Raw genomic sequence first — 18,607 nt, 5'->3', positions numbered from 1 at the left:
CACTAGCTTACCTCGGCATTAGCTCCCTATTTTTTTAATAAATCTGTCTTTGCTTTGAAACTTTGGGCAAAAAATAAAAAATAGCTATCTCATGCTCATTTTAATGTGAGCAATCGTATGCTCCAACCGTCTTGGTTCGCTGGTGAGATTTTGAACACGGCTGTTGAACTTTGTGAAGATCACGGCAGAATGTGCTGGTATGAAATATGTTCAGCTGTACTTTTCATTAACTGCGAAACACTGCACTGCCTGCGTATATTGCGAAAATACTGTAATACAAACCGGAAGGCACAGAAGGAATAAAAATGGGGGGAGGGGGGGGAGATCTCTACTCGCAGCTAATTGGGCCCGTTCTGATTTCTTTCTAATTTGCATCCGAATCTATATCGAAATTTCTGCATAGTATTTTTCACCCTTCTTTCGCAATGAGTTATAGCGCACTTTTTTTTTTACGTTACCGACGGCTGAAGTTTAACAACTTACACAAGCGGAGCTACTTGTGCACGCTTTATACACATTGTCCCAGTGCCCGTTCGCTGTACGTTGCCGCACAGTTCCCTTGCTACCTTCGGCTGACCGGGGAAAAGGCCGAAGTTTGCAATTTTAGCCGCTGGGAAGGGCCTGGGAGGTTCCGCCCGCGCGCTGTCCAAGAACACGAAACCAGCAGAATGGCAACAGACCTTCGCGGGGCCACTGCTGCCCGCCGGCTTACTGGAAATCGATGAGGCGAAACGTCTGCGGTCCCGTGCAAACGACATGCTGACGAGAACCCGGTGTGCTCGTAGCTCCTGGCCTTAATTAAGTGACCACATGTTTCTTTCCGAAGGGAAGTCCGCTGTCGAACGAACTCCACACGGACTCACTGATTAACCGATTGATTGATTGATTGATTGATTGACTTACCGACTTATTGACTGACTGACTGATTGATTTAGTGATTGATTGCATAGTAGCAGTGGTAAAACACTTCATAATCCTAGCTTAAGGTTCTCGGTTCTCAAACAGCCATTGTATGAAATAATTGTAATTAATGTAGCCTAAAGAAGTTAGTAAACCATGTGACAGGCGTCTACTACTGACGCAGAGCTGTCAACGACAATAATAATAATATTAATAATTGGTTTTTGGTGGAAAGGAAATGACGCAGTATCTGTCTCACATACAGTTGGACACCTGAACCGCGCCGTAAGGGAAGGGATAAAGGAGGGAGTGAAAGAAGAAAGGAAGAAAGATGTGCCGTAGCGGAGGGCTCCGGAATAATTTCGACCACTTGGGGATCTTTAACGTGTGCTGACATCGCACAGCACACAGGCGCCTTAGCGTTTTTCCTCCATAAAAACGCCGTGCAAGCATTAAGCAGTATAAGGGAGGCCTATTTTTCGCCGACGGAAGTACAACGGCAGCTGTGAAACGGTGAATTGCCGAAGCTGTGTAATCTAGCTTGCGAATAACTGACATTCCCATCTTTGGACGGTCGAGGTGTGTGAATGTTGTGCTTTAAGAGGAGAAATTGCCGCCGCATGTAAAGGTACAACTTGCGAAGCACCGTGTCCTCTCATATGTGCTTGCGGCTTTTGCAATGCCCGTGTGCTGTGCGATGTCAGTGCACGTTAAAGATCCCCAGGTGGTCGAAATTATTCCGGAGCCCTCCACTACGGCACCTCTCTCTTCCTTTCTTCTTTCACTCCCTCCTTTATCCCTTCCCTTACGGCGCGGTTCAGGTGTCCAACGATATATGAGACAGATACTGCGCCATTTCCTTTCCCCACCCAAAACCAATTATTATTATTTTGCAATGCCGCAAATATCGGATCCTTGGGCGGCAACGCTGCGTGCAGAAGCACGACAACATATCTGCGTTGTGCCGGCAGGCCCATGATTGATGGACCTGCATGCGTGCACAGTGGAAGCGCAGAAGTGCGCGAGCTGCTATAGAACACCTGAGGCAACCTTGAGGGAATGTCCGAAGCTTAAAACAGATATGAAAGTGCTGAGTAAAATGGTCAAGGATCGCTCCATACACAAGGGGACGCCAAATTCTGTTGTCGCCTCAAAACACGTTCACGCAAGCTGCACAATTAAGTCGGCCACTGCAGACCGCAGTTCGAAGGAACGCCTTAAAATTAGGGGGCACTTATATGCTTCGGCTTAGGGGTATGACGCGACAGCGTTCATGGTTATTCGCTACTTTATTTCTTAATTGTACCTCTTTCTTATTCCACACTCATTAGCATACATAAGTAATTGCATACTAAACCTCGTGATACACCACAAGACACACAAGGAATCCCCTTAACCAAGGCGAACGAACCCACCTCAATGGCCTAGGGGGCGTGTCTGACTCGCAACGCAAGGGTCATATTAGGATGGGTGATCGATCAGGGACTAATTGCGCCAATTTTATATCCAGCGTAATTTATTTATTTATGTGCTTACATGTCTTAATGACATTTGGGTCATGCTACGTCCTCGTAGTCACAATTTAACTCGAGTTTGAGTCATTTTCATTCCACAGCTTAATGTGTGATGTCAAACCCTGTCTACCAATCCTGAGTTAGTGTGACTATGCGCACGGCTTTTCCTCTGATCGTCAATTCTAACGCTGCCGCGTTAATATTCTGCTGTGCAAAGGCCATCGCCTGCGCCTCTACCAAGGCTTCACTTCCACGGATGTACACTATCGGGGACACAAGTGGCCAGGAAGTGAGAGCACTTACAAAAAATTGGGAGACACTTAAGCGGTTCCTCTTGCCCACGCAGACACGGTCACTGTTTCCTCTTTCACACTCACAACCATTATTTGAAAGGCCACACGATCATACATATACAAAGCCCTACTTTAACGAAGCCGAAGGAACGTCTGCTTGGCTTAGCGGTAGCGTGTCTGAATCGCATCCCGAGGGCCCCGAGGATCAGGGCAAGTAAGGGTTTCCGATGCGCCGCTCCGCTGGTTAGCTGGCGCCATCTATGGGAGCTTCCTGTAATCTACTAGTTTTCGGTCACGCCGCCGGCAACGCCGACACCGGCTTTTCTGCGCCGCGGGAAAAAATTGGTTTTCAGGAAAAGGAATACCCCGCCGCGGTGGCTCAGTGGTTAGGGCGCTCGGCTACTGATCCGGAATTCCCGGGTTCGAACCCGACCGCGGCGGATGCGTTTCGATGGAGGCGAAACGCTAAGGCTCCTGTGTGCTGTGCGATGTCAGTGCACGTTAAAGATCCCAGGTGGCCTAAATTATTCCGGAGCTCTCCACTACGGCACCTCTTTCTTCCTTTCTGCTCTCAGTCCCCTCCTTTATCCCTCCCCTCACGGTGCGGTTCAGGTGTCCGCCGATATGTGAGACAGATACTGCGCCTTTTCATTTCCCTAAAAACCAATTTTCAGGAAAATAAATGACGCAGTAACTGTCTCACTTATCTCAGTAGACATCTGAACCGCGCCGTAAGGGAAGGGATAAAGCAGGGATGAAGAAAGGAAGAAAGAGGTGCCGTAGTGGAGGTCGCGAGCAGTTACGGTTTCGCGCAAAAGCATGTCGCTGGCGGCGATATATTTTTTATCGCCAAGTTCATTTCTGCTACAAGGAGCGGTCGTCCGAGAATGTCCGCGGGACGGTGTTCCAATCATTTGGCTTGATACGCGAAACAACGCTCCGGCAGCCCGCAGTATAGAGCTGGTAAAATACAATAGGAAACGTGTAGCTTTCCGGCTCCTTATCAAAGTGGCGGCATACGCCGTGAAGCGCGAAAACTTGACTGATGCTGTGGGCTGCCTATCGCACCGAGCACAAAAAGGGAAGAGCAGGCGCTTGAAGACGAGCGCCACTTGACGCGCGAAATGGAATCGCCACTCTCGGATCACTAGGTGACTCTGATGACGCAGCGATCCATTTATGCTTCCGACGGGCCCCAGCAGCACAGCTAATCTGGCTAATATTGGAAATGTATTGGCAAAGGGCGGTCCTAGAAAGGACCAGAGTTAAAGCACCCATTTGCAATATTGTGCCGATTACCTGTACTGCTTGGTGGCGTCCTGCAAGGAGACTTTCGTCGAAAAAGAAATTTTATATAGCATTTCTGTGTCGGTATAGTACAAGCACCTACTACAAGCTGGCCTGCGGAGGAACGAGAGTTAATTAATCCGCCCAGTGCATCTTCACTAGAGCAGTGCCTGGCGTATCAACTATCAGCCAGCACACGCCCTCGGTGCCGTAGGTTTTACCAAAGCTGCTCCGTAGCTGTTCAGTTTCGCAATACCGCGCGCAGTTGGAAATTTGAAGCCTCGTACAAACCGAGGCAGATGGGGTCTCATTCGATCATTCGAAGGTCGGCAGTTTGAACCAAGACCATATCTTTTACATTTGCATGGCTCCTCACGATCAGCCGCAAACTTCGCGAGCTTTCTCAAGTTGCGCGACTCGCTGCTGGCAGATCTTTTGTGTTTTCTGAACGGTCACATCCTCACTGTAACGCAGTAATATAGCAGATGCGCTGTTAGATCCACTTTGTGCTCAGCACATGAAATGTGATGCAAACATTTCATAGATGGTGAGGTTGTATACGTCAGGCTTTGCTGCATGTTTTTGAAAAACTGCTTCGGCTGACGTAACCACTGTCGGTACGATTCTTTCAAAGATAGTCACGAGTGCAATTGGTATGGAGAATGGGCTTTCGCCACGCTTCCAGACGAGTTCCGGCTTTGGGAGTGCTGAAAAGTGTTAAAAGACAACCTGCTCGCTCCATGCAGGTCCCGCAGCCCCTATTGCAGCCAAGAACAGGGAACTTCTTAGCCCTCATTAAGACACAATTATGCATTTCTTGAAGTAGTGAAATGCACAAAAAATTCAAGACAGCGAATGAAAGCACGTCTCTGCAGTCGCAGCCGAAGGGAATGGATGAGACGGTCCCGCGCATCGTCGTAGAGCTGTGCGCTGAAATATCGGTCAATTGGTGAGGGATGGCTATCGGCGGCACGAGCAGACGACGTATTTCACTGGTCGGAAATCGGAGTATTTAGACAGTAAGCAATGTGAAAGCTTCTACCTGTTCAGAATTAGGTAGTGAAATAAAGAAAACAGGCGTATATAAAATTTGGGGTTTTTGAACGCTGACTGAGGTTGCAAATGTTCTGCTTTTGGGCCGTAGAATCAGCGGAGAGGACAGCCTCCTTAAATTTCCAGTGACTTTAAGCCCCCTGAACACGTGTTGCCCCTAGCGGCGGTGGTCACTTCCGGTGGCCGCTGTCTCACCACAGCGTAAATGGGTCGTAATAGAGTCACTCAGAGTCACTGGATGTGAATCTAGTCGGACCACCTGGCGGAATGGCTCCGACAGCTCAAACCCAGGTGGCAGCAACTCCTCCAGCTCATCAGGAGGATCGCTAATAAGTTCGGAGGTGCCACAATGGAAGTAGCTCGTACTCTGTGCAAGCAGTTCTGGTGACGAGGGCCGCATATGGCGCCATGTGCTTCGCCCTAACAAAGGAGCAGACAGCACAGCTCGAGGCAACTGTGGTCACTGGCCTACCTCGTCACACGCGTGTGGAGGATTTATATCGCTACGCTGGCCTGCCCACATTAGAAATGTTATCAATAGATGAGTCCCAGGAGCAGGAGAACGGCACACTCTCAACCACCAAGGCCAGCGGCTACTCGTAGCAGACGGATACCACAAGTGCGAAAAGATCAAAAGAATACCCCCCCCCCCCCCCCCACCCAGGGAAGAGGAGCTTGTCACCGAGACGAAGCCCCTATCAGGGAAGACGGACAAGCAAAAGCACCCGCATTAGTGCCGTACTGTCGCACGTGGTGCAGCCAACATGAGCGAAGAGAACGAGACGCTTCGGGTGGTCGTGGACAGCTCGTGGAGCCCCTACACCTCCACAGCGAAGAACGTGATTCGAATTGTTGTTGTTGTTTGTTTGCCTCAAAAGCGATGGCACATACCCACGGTGGGTGGTGGTGGTGAAAACATTTATTCAGAACGGACAGGAGGTGTTTGGGGACCGATCCTTACAAACACTAGGTGGAGGTCCCTAGTTTGGGACCCAAGTGGCGGTAGCCGCCGCCCGGGCGCGCCCGACTAATACCCGTGTTACACGGGCGTTTTCAACGACAGTTCAGTTAACCGCCAGTTGAGGATTTCAACTGCCGTTGAACTCAACTGGAATCGCCAGCTGTTACACGAGCACTTCGCGTTCAGTTCAGTTAGCACTCTAACCACATGTCCTCGCGTCTAGAGCGAAGTTTAAATGAGAAAAAAAGCAGTGTGTGCATTTTTTCTTGTTGTAAATGATCGTAGTGTATATATTTTTTACTATAGTGACAATTATTTTTGTGTACTTTTTGCTTTGCGGTAGAAATTTGCGGGTTCGAAGCACACTGAGCCAAGACAATCCAGTAAGAGGGCATGTTTTTCGGTCTGTAGGTCGCCATCTTGTCAGTTGGCCGTTCAACTGGTATCCCCGATCTCAGTCGAACTCAACTGCCGTTGAGATTTCAACGGCAGTTAGCACTGCCGTGTAACACTGCTAACTGCCGTTCAGTTCAACTGAGAATCAACTGAACTGCCGTTGAAAACGCCCGTGTAACAGGGGTATAACTGCCGTTCAGTTCAACTGAGAATCAACTGAACTGCCGTTGAAAACGCCCGTGTAACAGGGGTATAAGGCTTGTTGGGCCTGTAAGTCGTGGCAGCCGAGCAGGGTCGCCTCCCAGTCCTCCCGGGTTGGGTTCGGGATGGGGGGAATGGCCGGGTTGGAGGGCAGGCCCACACCATGTGATAGGTGTCCGAAGACACCGCGCTACAGTGCGGGCAGTTGCCGCTAAAGGAGGGGTCGATATGTTTTAGGGCTGCCGGGCACAGCAATGTATTGGTGAAGAGGCGGAGAAGGAGCCGCTCATCCGCCTTCTTGAGGCCTTTACATGGGCTAGGGTAAAGGCGATGGCTATCTTGATAGTAGGTTGCGATATTTTTGAACGTATAGACCGGATTAACATCGGGTTCCTGATCAGGTGGGGAGGATAAAACAGCCCGGTGAGAGAGCGCGCGGGCGCCTGCGTCTGCTGCCTCGTTTCCTGCCAATCCCTGATGAGCAGGGGCCCATATGAGGTGACGGTGTGCGGGGTCCGTATCCCGTATGCAATTTTGGTATATTCGATAGGCTAGGAAGGGAGTGCAGCCTTGTTCGACGTTCCGACAGGCCCCTCGCGAGTCGGTGATATTTTGAATTGGAATGTGAGGCCGCGAGAGCAATCGCGACATCTTCTGCTTGTGTTGCACTGCGGGCTCTGAAAGTGAGGCCGTGGGGAATGGCCAGGGTTTGGATGATACTTGCACAGTAGCTAAACCGAAGAAGTTGCGGTGGTAGCCTGATACAACCTAGTAGGTCGTAACTCCAACCGTCAATTGGCGTCATGCTAGTGCACATATTCGCATTTGGCCTAACTACCCAAATCGACTCTTTTTTTTTTTTCAATAAATTCAGCTCTTTCTTCTACACGTGTTCAAACACACACGTGCGTCTTGCGGTGCTCTCAGACCAGACATCACGGTGAATCTACCAGCGCGAAAGGCAGGGACGAGAAAGGAGGCAAAGCAAGCGCTGACTCGCAACTAAAGCTTATTGAAATCAACAGGAAATATATAGAAAAGCCAGTAAGATTCAGCTTTCCGTTTACTTTTGGCGCCTTCCGTAATTTAACGACCAGCGTTAGGGCTTGTGGCGCCATCACCTGGTGAAAACAAAAACCATTGACGTTTTGTGTCACGTGGTTGTGTTTTCGTAGTAGTCATGCGCGGGAAGAAAAGCTGTAAGCTGCCAGCTACTGCTCCAGTGTTCGCCTGTCGTTCGGAATTCACTGTGTAGCGCTGGCTTATGTTTAGATCCTGAAGTCGTTGCATTCATAGTTTTTGGCAGCGAACCGCTGAGCATAATTTCATGGTGTGTTTCAGCTCTGTGTTTCCTCCGCCGAGGTTGCAGCGTTGCAACGAGCTGCGTCTAGCCGTCCATTTGCGACGAAACCAGCGAAGTCTGACCACTGACAATGTCGTCAAGCAACGAAGTAGCTCAGAAAAGGGAAGATTGTGAGGCTTCTGACAGCCAGTCTGCTAAGAAATCAGTCGAGCGGAATGACAACGCCGCTGAGTGTGTTCACTCTACCTTAGTAAGTGATGTCTGTATAAACCCGGAACCCCTGGTCATGAGAAAGATTACGCGGGAAGGTCTTGATCTGGACTACATAAAGTTTTTTGCAAAGAGTACAGCGGACTACATTTTTCGACGGCTGGAGTCCGAAGTAGAGTATTTCAAGGGGGACCTGCTCAAGATAAGAGTTTATGGAAAGTGGCGTACGATACCACGAAAGCAAGTAAGTTTTAACGCGGATCATTTCATACCCTCTAATGCGAAGTGGTACGCGATTTTCAGTAGCGTACCTCGAAAAGAGGGTGTAGTTTTCGGCTATATTTTTCTTTAACAGTGTTTGAATCTATGTATTCGTGTAATTTCCTTTTAGGTGTCCTACGGTGATAAAGGAATGGTTTACGCGTTTTCTGGCATTCGATTGCCTGCGAAACAATGGACCCCTCTTTTGCAACACTTGAGAGATCTTGTCTCCAGGCACAGTGGCCATCGTTACAACTTTGTTCTCATCAATAGGTGAGGATCGCATGTTCGTCAGCACCATCTACTTGTGAGATAATTTTGTGCAGTGCTAATTTTGCCATGTGTTTCTGTAATAATTACATGCTAAACCTGCTTGAAACACCTGAAAAAATTTATCAGAGCCGAGCATTAGTGGTTGATTGCTCAGACAGCACACATGCTAACACTGTGCCTGTATCCAGGTGGACAGTGGTGCTGCTTCACTGTTATAACAGTGGCACCACTGTTCATACAGTTGATTGTAAAATTACTTTAAATCTTTTCAGCACACGTGCGCAGGCAAGCATCCTGTATATATATCCACTATCCATTGTGCTTCATGCAAAGGCAGCTTATGATGGGCAGCAATTACTGTGACATTCCCTTGTTTCAAACTGCCTATGATTTTTCAAATTCTTTTTTGTGCCTTTATTAAAATTTAAAATTTACTTTCATTCTCTTAGCATATATGCACTGCTTTTAAACGATTCACACATATTTCTGTGTACAGCATGCCTTTCCCTCTTAAATTCATAAGCCTCTTGCAAAGCTAAGTTAAACGTGCACGTGCTAAACCAGTGTTCTAATTATCTATCGCCAGATAGTTTGCAAGTCACTCACGTTTAGTACGTTAAGCTTTCAATGCAGCACAGGCTACCCTGTCTCTATCCTCAGCTACATAAAAATCGCCCAAACCTGAATGAACTTTGAGCATCAATGACTGTGAGATATGTGGCTTTAGAGCTTAATTACTGCTTGCTCGACAGTGGTGTCTGGAACAGTGCAGTGGAGGATAAAAATAATTGCTTCAACTACTAAAACACTGATAGTCTGATGGAGGCACAAAGAAAAGCTCAGAATCAAAACTAGCTAGCTGGTTGCATGTGACCAAAGGGAGAAGCTTCTGACAATGGCCACTGCATTCTCTGAACTGTTGTTTTTTGCATGCAAAACTATCATGTGTTCACCAGTTTGTCCCAGCTCGATTCGTTCTTATGGCACCTCCTGCCAGCCTCTGTCACATCCTCAACTGAAATAAGTGCCATGCATCACACTGCTGCTGTTCTTGTGTCAGAGGGGACAAAAAGACCACATGCATTTGCCATATTTACGAGTGCTATTTGTTTCCTTGATTGTCTTTCACATCATCGAATAGTCATTTCTTCCATTCAGATAGAATCCATTTAAAACAGGCGAGGAAATAGCAGCAGTGTTTTTGTGCACACGCGCCCGACTTCACCACTGAACGGATTGATTGATTGAAAGTCCTTTATTTTGAGAGGAAGGCACAAAGCCACTGTAGTGGGAGATTGGGGAAAGAGTGTTAGTCACATTCGACGTCCGAGTCAGTGTATTGTCCATTTTGCAATTGCTGGACCCGATCAGAAAGGCTTTAGTCGGCACCCTTGCACTGCCTCGATCCGACCATGCAGCAAATAGAAGCTTTGTGTCGATATCCGTGAGCAGCACGGTACAGTAAACTATGTGCTGGAGGGACTGTATGACCATTCTCCTGGTTTCAAATGCAGTATATTGCCACGTAAATGGGTAAGTCAGCGCTGCGGTGTAGCCCGCAGTGCAAGCATGTTACCTCGGTGATGTCAGGCTATTGCCATTTCTCCAGAGTATATGGGTATATGCGGAGTCAGCCTAGACCTTATTGATGAAGACCTCTTGGGAACATGTAAGGAGGTCTTACACGAAAAGAGGACTGGGGGAGCAAGTTTTTTGATGCGGGAACGACTTAAGTATTGCATGGTAGCTACTGAGGAGGTTTAGCTAGGCTGCCAAAGCACACCAAGGTACCTGCACTTGAATGTGCTGCTGCCTTGCCACCATTGCAGGATTTCATCTACGAGGCCAACATGCGACATCACATTCGCTTCGAAAATACCCTATGATTCCGGCGCCTTCTGGCTTGTGACTTCCAGCCACATGACAATGCTTCCCCACTCAATTTCAAACAGCATTCTCTTGAAGCAGTACCTACTCCTTGGAGTAGTGGAGGCTAGGTACTTCTTTCTGTGCTCTTACTCATTTACCTGCCATAATCCTTTCTTTGAGTCTGAGAAGGTAAATCACATGGCTCCTTTGACATGTGCAACAATCTCTTCCAATGTCATTAGCGGATAATCTCTTCTCAGTAGCACTTTACTTTATTAAGTTCCACTACATCGATGGAGATTTTTAGCTTTTCCGCACTGTTTGATTACAACCATTTCACTGTAGAATGGGATTGGCTCTGGGATTTTTTTAGATGATTCTCTTCTGTTCCATTCTTGTCAGCTCTTTCTTCACTTCAGCCATCGGTGCATAAGGAATCCTTCTAATGGGTTTGTTTTCTAAACTTTGCTAACTCCCTTGATGTCTATGTCATACTCAAAATGTTTGATGCATCCAATGCCTTGGAGGATATCTTCCTTCGTAGTTGCCTGCACTCCATGTGATCTCTTCACCAATCTGACTAACTTGCAGGCGTTCTGTCCTAGCACTGGCATGACGTCAGCATCGATGATTCAGTATTTCAGCTTTGCTGGTTGATCCCTTACTGTGCAGGTCTCTTGCTTCACCTATCACTTGGCTCTTGTGGTTGTCGTCAGCTGCAATTTTTTGACAGTAGACGGACATATGTGAAGTCCTATTTTTTGCACTTTTTTCAGTGGGAGTTTATTGCATTGTGCGCCTGTGTTGCTTTATGTTCACTATGACATCACCGCTGAGTTCAGCTTCTTGCCACATTGCTTTGCTTTCTTTCGTTTCTAGCTCTGATGCTTAAAACATCCAATGCTGCCCAACTAATGTTGTCTAGTCTCTCATAGCAAGAACTATGACAGACTAAAGGTGTTGTGTAAAGGTGGACTTCGATAAACTTGGAATGTCTTTTTCTTAACTGTGCATGCTGAACTGTGACCTTCAGTTGCATTAGTTCATACACAAAAGCCAGTCTTATGACCTGCCAAAGTAGGCTCATTTCTAGTGGCGTGTTTAAGGATGCATCTGATCCAAAATATGAAGCAGCAAGACAGTGATATGAAAAAAAGAAAAAGAAACTATACAGCTTTACCGTAGCCGGAGAGCCGTCCAGTAAACATAGCAGCGCATTGTCGTTGCTACCGTGGCCAGTCTTGCCCAGCCACATTTGCCATACGGTAGCAGTTGCTGTAGTTGCCGTGCTTACAGTATGGGGGGACTTAATCTCTTTACTGTTGTAGGCACCAATCAATCCTCAGTTCCACTGCTGGAAAAGTTTGCATTTCTTGGTTTTATATGTATGTTGATATCGTCTAGGAGCTGTCATTGGGCACATGTTTTGTGTGGACTTTTGGTGTTATGATCCTGGTAGTTTTTACTTTCCTTCCTTGCTCAATTTTTAGCTATGCAACCTGGGGGAATAGTTAATATTTGGATCAAAAGGTGCTTCCTGATCCTGAAGACGGAGAGCGTGAAGTTTCTTTCTTCAGAAAAAAGTTAATGTTGAATGGCATTGGCACCATATATTGCAAACATTAATATGATTGTGCACTTAGGTTTAAGACAAATTACAGTGATAAGCTACTAAGAGTTTAGTTCTCACTGTTTTGAAAGCTTAGGTTTGGTACTGAAGTTCATTTTCGACTTAAAGTTATCTCTGTTTATCACTCGATAAGGGTCAGCTATAATTCTCAGAAGGGCTGGCCTTGTATGCCCTATGTAACATATTAAATCACCTGTTCACCTGCACCCCACCTCCACCCCCCCCTCCTATGTTTCAGGTACAAAGATGGATCTGACCACATCGGTGAGCACAGAGATGATGAGAAAGATCTTGACCACAGCGTCCCAATTGCGTCACTGTCGTTTGGGCAACCTCGAGACTTTGTGCTGAAGCATGGTGATGCTAGGCGCAAGGTGCGTCATGTAGAGCCCGTGAAGATATGCCTGGAGCACGGGAGCCTGCTGCTGATGAACCCTCCAACGAATCGATACTGGTATCATTCCCTCCCACCCCGCAAGGCAGCCTTGGGGCCTCGTGTGAACCTCACCTTTCGGCGAATTCGTGTCGAGAATAGGTAGTGGGTATAAACTGTAAATGACTAAATAAAGTCAGTTCAGAGTTCCTAGGATTACACCTGTTCCCTTGGGAGCACGCCAGTTGATGCGGTGGAAATGTGCAGTTTTTACTAATTCCAAAGTTGCAGAACAGTGCTTATGCTCATTGCCCACTGTATATTTGCTAGTGCAGGGGGATATGTTGCTAAAAAATAACCATATTTTCTCTTTTTGCTGCCAATAAGCAAGATCTTTGTTATGCACTTTTCAGTCAAAGCCATCCTGTTTTCTGACACCATAATTTATTTTAGCTGAAATAGTACTCATGAGCTAAAAGACAAAAGCTGCCACGGTAGATCAGTGGTTATGGTGCACAGCTGCTGATCCCGGCCACCGCAGTCGCATTTCAGTGTAGGGGAAATGCGGGAGGCCCGTGTACTATGCAATCTCACTGTACGTCAAAGAACGCAGGTGATCAAAATTATCCGGAGCCCTCCACCACGGCATCCTTCATAGACTGAAATCTTTGGGACGCTAAACCCTATTAACCAAACCTAAACAAACCAAAAGGCACAAATGCCTAACAGCGTTACACCATTTTACTGTAGGTGTAATTTACTTAACTCTAGTCCTTTAGGAAAGCATCTTAGTTTAGCATGTCAATTATTTTTCTTTTCAAAACAAAAAAGATAGCAGATTCTCATACTAAGCTTTCAGAAACTGAAATATGAATTACTTTTCATTGTCATCACTTTCCAGGCACTTATCAAATATTTTTTACTAATCACTTGCTAATTTGCTGAACCACTGTGCCAGCCAATATTACTATGGCATCGCACAGACTTCTTCAAAACTGCACATCATTGTCACTGTTAAATGTGTAACGAATGTTTTATTCCGAGCAGATAAAACTGATGTCTGGCATTCGAAGCAGTCAAAACGGTCCGTTCGCTTTCCCAACGTTGCCACTGCCCGGTTCCCTACACCGCTAGTTCTGGCACAGCCCTGCCCCCCCCAAACACAGTTGGATGAGTGCTCTTTCTAAAGGTCTAATCTCACTGGAGGTCGACGCACTTGGTCTGGTCTCTCACTTGTTGAGGGCTTTGACTGTCTCGGTGAAGTTGCTGTTGAGACGTCTAGTTGCCATCCTGGGAATAAGTTGTCTGGTTGCAAGTCTGCTGAGTTGTCTGGAGTCTCGTCAGCTGTACTGGAATCATTTAGATGGCTCACCTAATTGTAATGCCTTTGACATCTCCCCCAGTGCTGACACTAACCATGTGATTTCCTTCCAGCTCTTCAATTTTACCGGGTGTTCAACGGTGTCCTGTTCCAAGTCTTTGGCAGAAAACTGTGTCCTCCATTTTCCACTCATTCTTGCTTCTCTGTGATGAACCTGGAGGCAATTTCATTGTAGCAGTTCCATCACAATTCTGGTTTTCGGTTGAACTGTCAGCAAAAGGTGTGCTGGGGAGTGGGCCCTCTGGCCAGACAGTGTTCGTTGATTCATTTGCAACTTTGCAACCATCGTGCTAACCTAGTAGCTATACTCTCCTCTGTCATGCATTTCAGCGCTTCCTTTGCTGGTCAGACTGTCCTCTTAGCCAGCCCATTTGATTATGGCTTGTAAGGTGCAGTTTGTGTATGACAAATGTTATTCTTATGCATGATTTGTAGAAACTCTACCACAGTAAATGGAGTGCCATTGTGTGAAACTAGACTAATTGCTGGTCCATGATGTGCAAAGATGTGACATAAATTCTGGAAATTTGATGCTACAGTTGCAGACAGGACAGCAGTAGCCTCATTCCAACCAAAGTAGCTGTCTACGAGCATTAGGGTAAACCTTCCTTCCACTGAACCAGCATAGTCCGCATGGGTTCTGGTCCATGGCTGTGAAGTGGGTGGCCAACTGTGTCTCCCTCATCGTTGGCATTGGTGCTGCTTGCTGGCACATTGGGCATTACCATAACAATTCCTTCATGTCAAGATCATTTCCCAGCCACCGTATGAGTCCTCTGTCCAGTGCCCTAGTAGAATTTATATCAAGATGTGTGTCATGCAGCTACAGCAAAAAAACCCTTCCTTGCCATTTGTTGGATTATCATCTGATCCCTGTTACGTATCAGTGCTCCATCCACGCGAAAAGCTTAAAAATAGTGAAAATAAGGCTTCAGTTCGTTGTCCTTAATATTCTTTGGCCTGCCATGTGGGATCTCTAGTCTTACCTTTTCTAGAATAGGACCCTTGCAGTTCTGATCTTGAATTTGTGCCCTTGACACCGGGCTGGAATGCAAAAGTATTGTAGCCAAGACTTGCTCTTGCTCACTCGGGAGATTTCTCACCTGCCTCATCTGCTTGCCATTTGCTTAATGCATCTTCATTTCCATTTTGATGCCCTGACTTGTACTTTATCATTTATTTGTTAGCTCCAGAGATTAATGCCATCTTTAGATTTGTGCAGCTGCCATAGTAGTCACTGCCTTGTTTTCTTTGTGCAAGCCTACCGGTGGCTTATGGTCAGTTTTCAGAACAAAACATCTAACAAGTAGGTAGTCCCTGAGCTTTTCAATGACAAACATCAAAGCCAAAGCTTCGCTTTCTGGCTGAGAGTAATTCTTTCCGGCGCTTGTAAGCATTCAAAATGAAATGCTATGGGTCATTCCATTCATTCAACTACTTGTGAAAGCACTGCTTACTCCTTGCAGTGATGCATTACACTCAGAGGTAAGTTCCTTGTGTGAGTCGTAGTAAACAAGATGATTTTAAATTTCATGGTGTCTCCTTTATAATGTAGAATGCCTTGGCTTTTTCTTTTCCCCACTTTCATTGGAAATCCTTCCTCAGAAAATTGTGTTGTTGTGAATATACAGTGGAGATCATTGGCAGAATCCTCAATAGTAAGTGATCAGGCCCAAAAGTGAATGAAGCTTTTGAATGTTCTTAGGTTCAGGAATCTTCATGATGACATCCAGCTTCCTTTCACAAGGGTGGATACCCTCCCTACCAATTCAGTGTCCCAGGTAGTTTACCGCCCGTCCACCTAAAATGCATTTCTCTTCCCGAGTTCTGATGCCATTTTCTTGTAACGCAGTCAAAACTTTCTGCAGTGTCTTGCCGAACTCCTGTTTCCCCTCTGCCACCAATATGTCATCAAGAAATGCTTGCGTGCTGGGAATATTCAGGAATGTACCAGGAATGTTGTCACTGCCCGTTTTCCTACACCACTAGCTCCGACACAACACTGGCACAACAGTCACCTTTCAAAATCTTGCAAAATATTTAAAAATTTGTTGTAATTCCCTGGAGATTGTCACGCCTGTTGATTTCACTAATGTAGATTTCACCCCTGTTGTTATAAGTAGTCAGCTTCGTGTTGTGGAATAAATGCAGTGGTTCCTCCCTAAAAAGAGAATTGATTGTTTTTTTTTTTTTGGTACGTGTTCATGGTTTCTGTCTTTTCAACTTGTTAACGTTCACATTGGATCTGGGCCTGGATAATATAACGATTCTAAAACCAATTCCATACTATTTTTGTATTTCTCACCTTTCACCACTGGAAGAGGAGACATCACAACGTGCATTTGCTCTTCATTATTGGCTCAACTTTATTTTTTTTTGTTTTTTGGTGGGGGGTGGGGGGCGGAGGGTAGCCACGGTGCTGCCTCAGCCAATGATGGAAGGTGGGAAATAGAAATACAGTATACAAGCCTCTAGGTAGGCAACAGGCAAATGCATAGTTAAATCCTTTTTGCCTGTGGATTTATTGTCACCAGAGAGCAAATGTCTGCAGCATATGAATAAAAATCGTAACAGGGCTTGCTGTATAGGTGACATTATCATTCGGAGTGAGACAAAATTGCCTGAATCATAATGAAATTGCAAAGGCAGCTGGTCGTAGAGAGGTATAGAAAGAGCTTCAAGCACGTTAGTGTTATATGGATGCAGTGTGTCTCAGCTAATTGTGACCAAGTTCTTAACAAAGGTGGAGTCACCTAGGCGAGCGAAAACAACTGAATGCTTTTGAGATTTGTGTGGCCTAATCTGCAGCACATTTTTCATTCTGCAAATGTAGGGATTTAGTAAAGACTACCTAGCTAACCTTTAAAATATTGGCTTCACGAAAAAGGTGCCGATTCAAATTGAGAATCGCCTTCAAAAACAGCCAGCTCAAATGTTTGCAGCAGCATAACATTTACTTAGCTTTCTTTACCGGCTCTAAAAGAAAGTGCGCAAAATACAAATGTTACCACTTGAGCGCTACAGGATATTCCCTTAGAAAAAAAAAAAATATCTGCTTATCTCCTTAACTGCTCTGGGATTGCACTGGGTGCGGGATATGTGCCAGCAGCTACTGACACATCAGCGAAGAGTGCACGTCTTTGTCAGGGTTATTGATGGCAATAAGATACACTTCCGCACTACGAGGGACGCACTCCTGAATCAACGTTGTTTGTACCATGGTCTACGTAAGCTTTGTGTGAGCCACGCTTTCAGCTGTGCATGCCTTGCACTGCATGTGGTATGCACTCGTTCTTAGCTTTTAAATCTGACCCCTTCCTTATCCCTTCACGGCATGGTCCAGGTGTCCACCCACTTTGAGGCTGCTACCAAGCATTTCCTTTCCTTATTACTACTATTATTACTACTATTATTCGTTCTTACTTCAAGGATGTGCACTCTTTGCCTATGGATCAGTTACTGTTGGTGCATATTTTGTGCCTAGTACAAATGCAAAGCCCTGTATCACACATGGCATTCCAGAGATAAGCTGATTGTTTTTTCTGAGATCGTGTCTTCTGGTGCTCAAGAAACGCTGTTGTCAAGTGGTAGCTTTTATATTTAGCTTGCTTTCTCTTAGGGCCAGAAAAATGGCTACGTAAATGTTACCTTGTTGCTAACATTTCAGCCGGCTGTTTCGCAAGGTTCTACAACTTTTGAATTGACTTTTTTTCAGTGCCAATATTTAGAAGTTAGCTAGCTACTTTACTTATTAGCTAATTTTGCAGAACAAAAAAAGTCTTGCAGACTAGGCCACACAACTCTCACAAATTGTGCACAGGTCCCTGAAATCACTGAAAACCCTTGAACCCAAAAATATGATTTTTCAAGGCCTCTGAAAGTGCTTGATTTTTTAAACCATGAAGCTTCTTCAAAAATCATGGTGAAGAAATTGAAGTTATAATTTGCAGTAAAAAAAACAACCTGACCAACGATTACGGTACTCCTTGATGCAAAATTTGAGTGCAGCTTGAGATCGTGATGTATTGAGACAGAAAACTTGGGTGACTCTTAAGCTACCCTTAACAGTACAATGCAAAGCATTGCCATTTTGTTGCACAAGGCCTCTTCACTATACGCACTGAGTGAATGCTCCTCAGTGATGTAGAGCAGCATGGTGCAACCCTTGCCCACTTGTGGTGTCTTCTCTTGCGTTTGCTGCTCCCTGTGAGAACATGGTGCAGCATGCATGTCTCATAGCTTCAAAGAGGAATTTTGAAGCCACAAGGTACGCGTTTTTGGAGAAGGCCACGAGTTGCATGGGCTGCACATTCAGAGTAGCGCATGCCCCTTTCCATGCTAAACGGTGTAGACTCCACAAACAGCCCCCAAGGATACCCATGTATGTGCTGATTGACGGTTCGACTGCTAATTCATCGCCGACTAAATTTGCAACTAGCAGTTTTGTGCAAGATATTGTGCTGATTTGAGCATAATCAGCCATGCACCCGAGCGACAGTTAAGGGGCCCACAAAATTTGTGCAAAGAATTGCCTCACTCAGGCAAGGCAGTGCATTGTTTTTCACAAACTCGCCAAAGTGCGCTGCCTGAAACAGAGACGTTGCTGGGGTATCTGCCTGCTACCACATCCACTACGGTCACTTTTGCATAGGTGGTTGCGGTGCATATTTAAGCATGACGGCTATCTGTAGTTGCGTTTAGG

General features: G+C 46.0%; 1 protein-coding gene across 1 annotated transcript; it reads left to right on the top strand.

Moving 5' to 3' along the window:
• The first annotated feature begins 7,787 nt into the window (after window positions 1–7,787).
• LOC144120947 (DNA oxidative demethylase ALKBH2-like) lies at window positions 7,788–17,479 on the top strand. The gene is made up of 3 exons (XM_077653774.1): window positions 7,788–8,362; window positions 8,510–8,652; window positions 12,390–17,479. Exons 1-3 carry the CDS (start codon window positions 8,039–8,041, stop codon window positions 12,688–12,690), a joined length of 768 nt encoding a protein of 255 aa, XP_077509900.1. The 5' UTR covers window positions 7,788–8,038; the 3' UTR covers window positions 12,691–17,479.
• Window positions 17,480–18,607: the final 1,128 nt, after the last annotated feature.

This window comes from Amblyomma americanum, chromosome 2 (genome assembly GCF_052857255.1).
Source record: "Amblyomma americanum isolate KBUSLIRL-KWMA chromosome 2, ASM5285725v1, whole genome shotgun sequence".
Taxonomy (NCBI): Eukaryota; Metazoa; Arthropoda; class Arachnida; order Ixodida; family Ixodidae; genus Amblyomma; species Amblyomma americanum.
The sequence above is the reverse complement of the archived record's forward strand: the minus strand, read 5'-3'. Positions and strand labels throughout refer to the sequence as shown.

Bases quoted from the DNA above. Each gene is read 5' to 3' on its own strand.
- LOC144120947 (XM_077653774.1), top strand. From the start codon at position 8,039: ATGTCGTCAAGCAACGAAGTAGCTCAGAAAAGGGAAGATTGTGAGGCT. The intron at 8,363-8,509 runs GTAAGTTTTAAC...ATTTCCTTTTAG, and splicing joins GTACGATACCACGAAAGCAA to GTGTCCTACGGTGATAAAGG. The intron at 8,653-12,389 runs GTGAGGATCGCA...CCTATGTTTCAG, and splicing joins AACTTTGTTCTCATCAATAG to GTACAAAGATGGATCTGACC.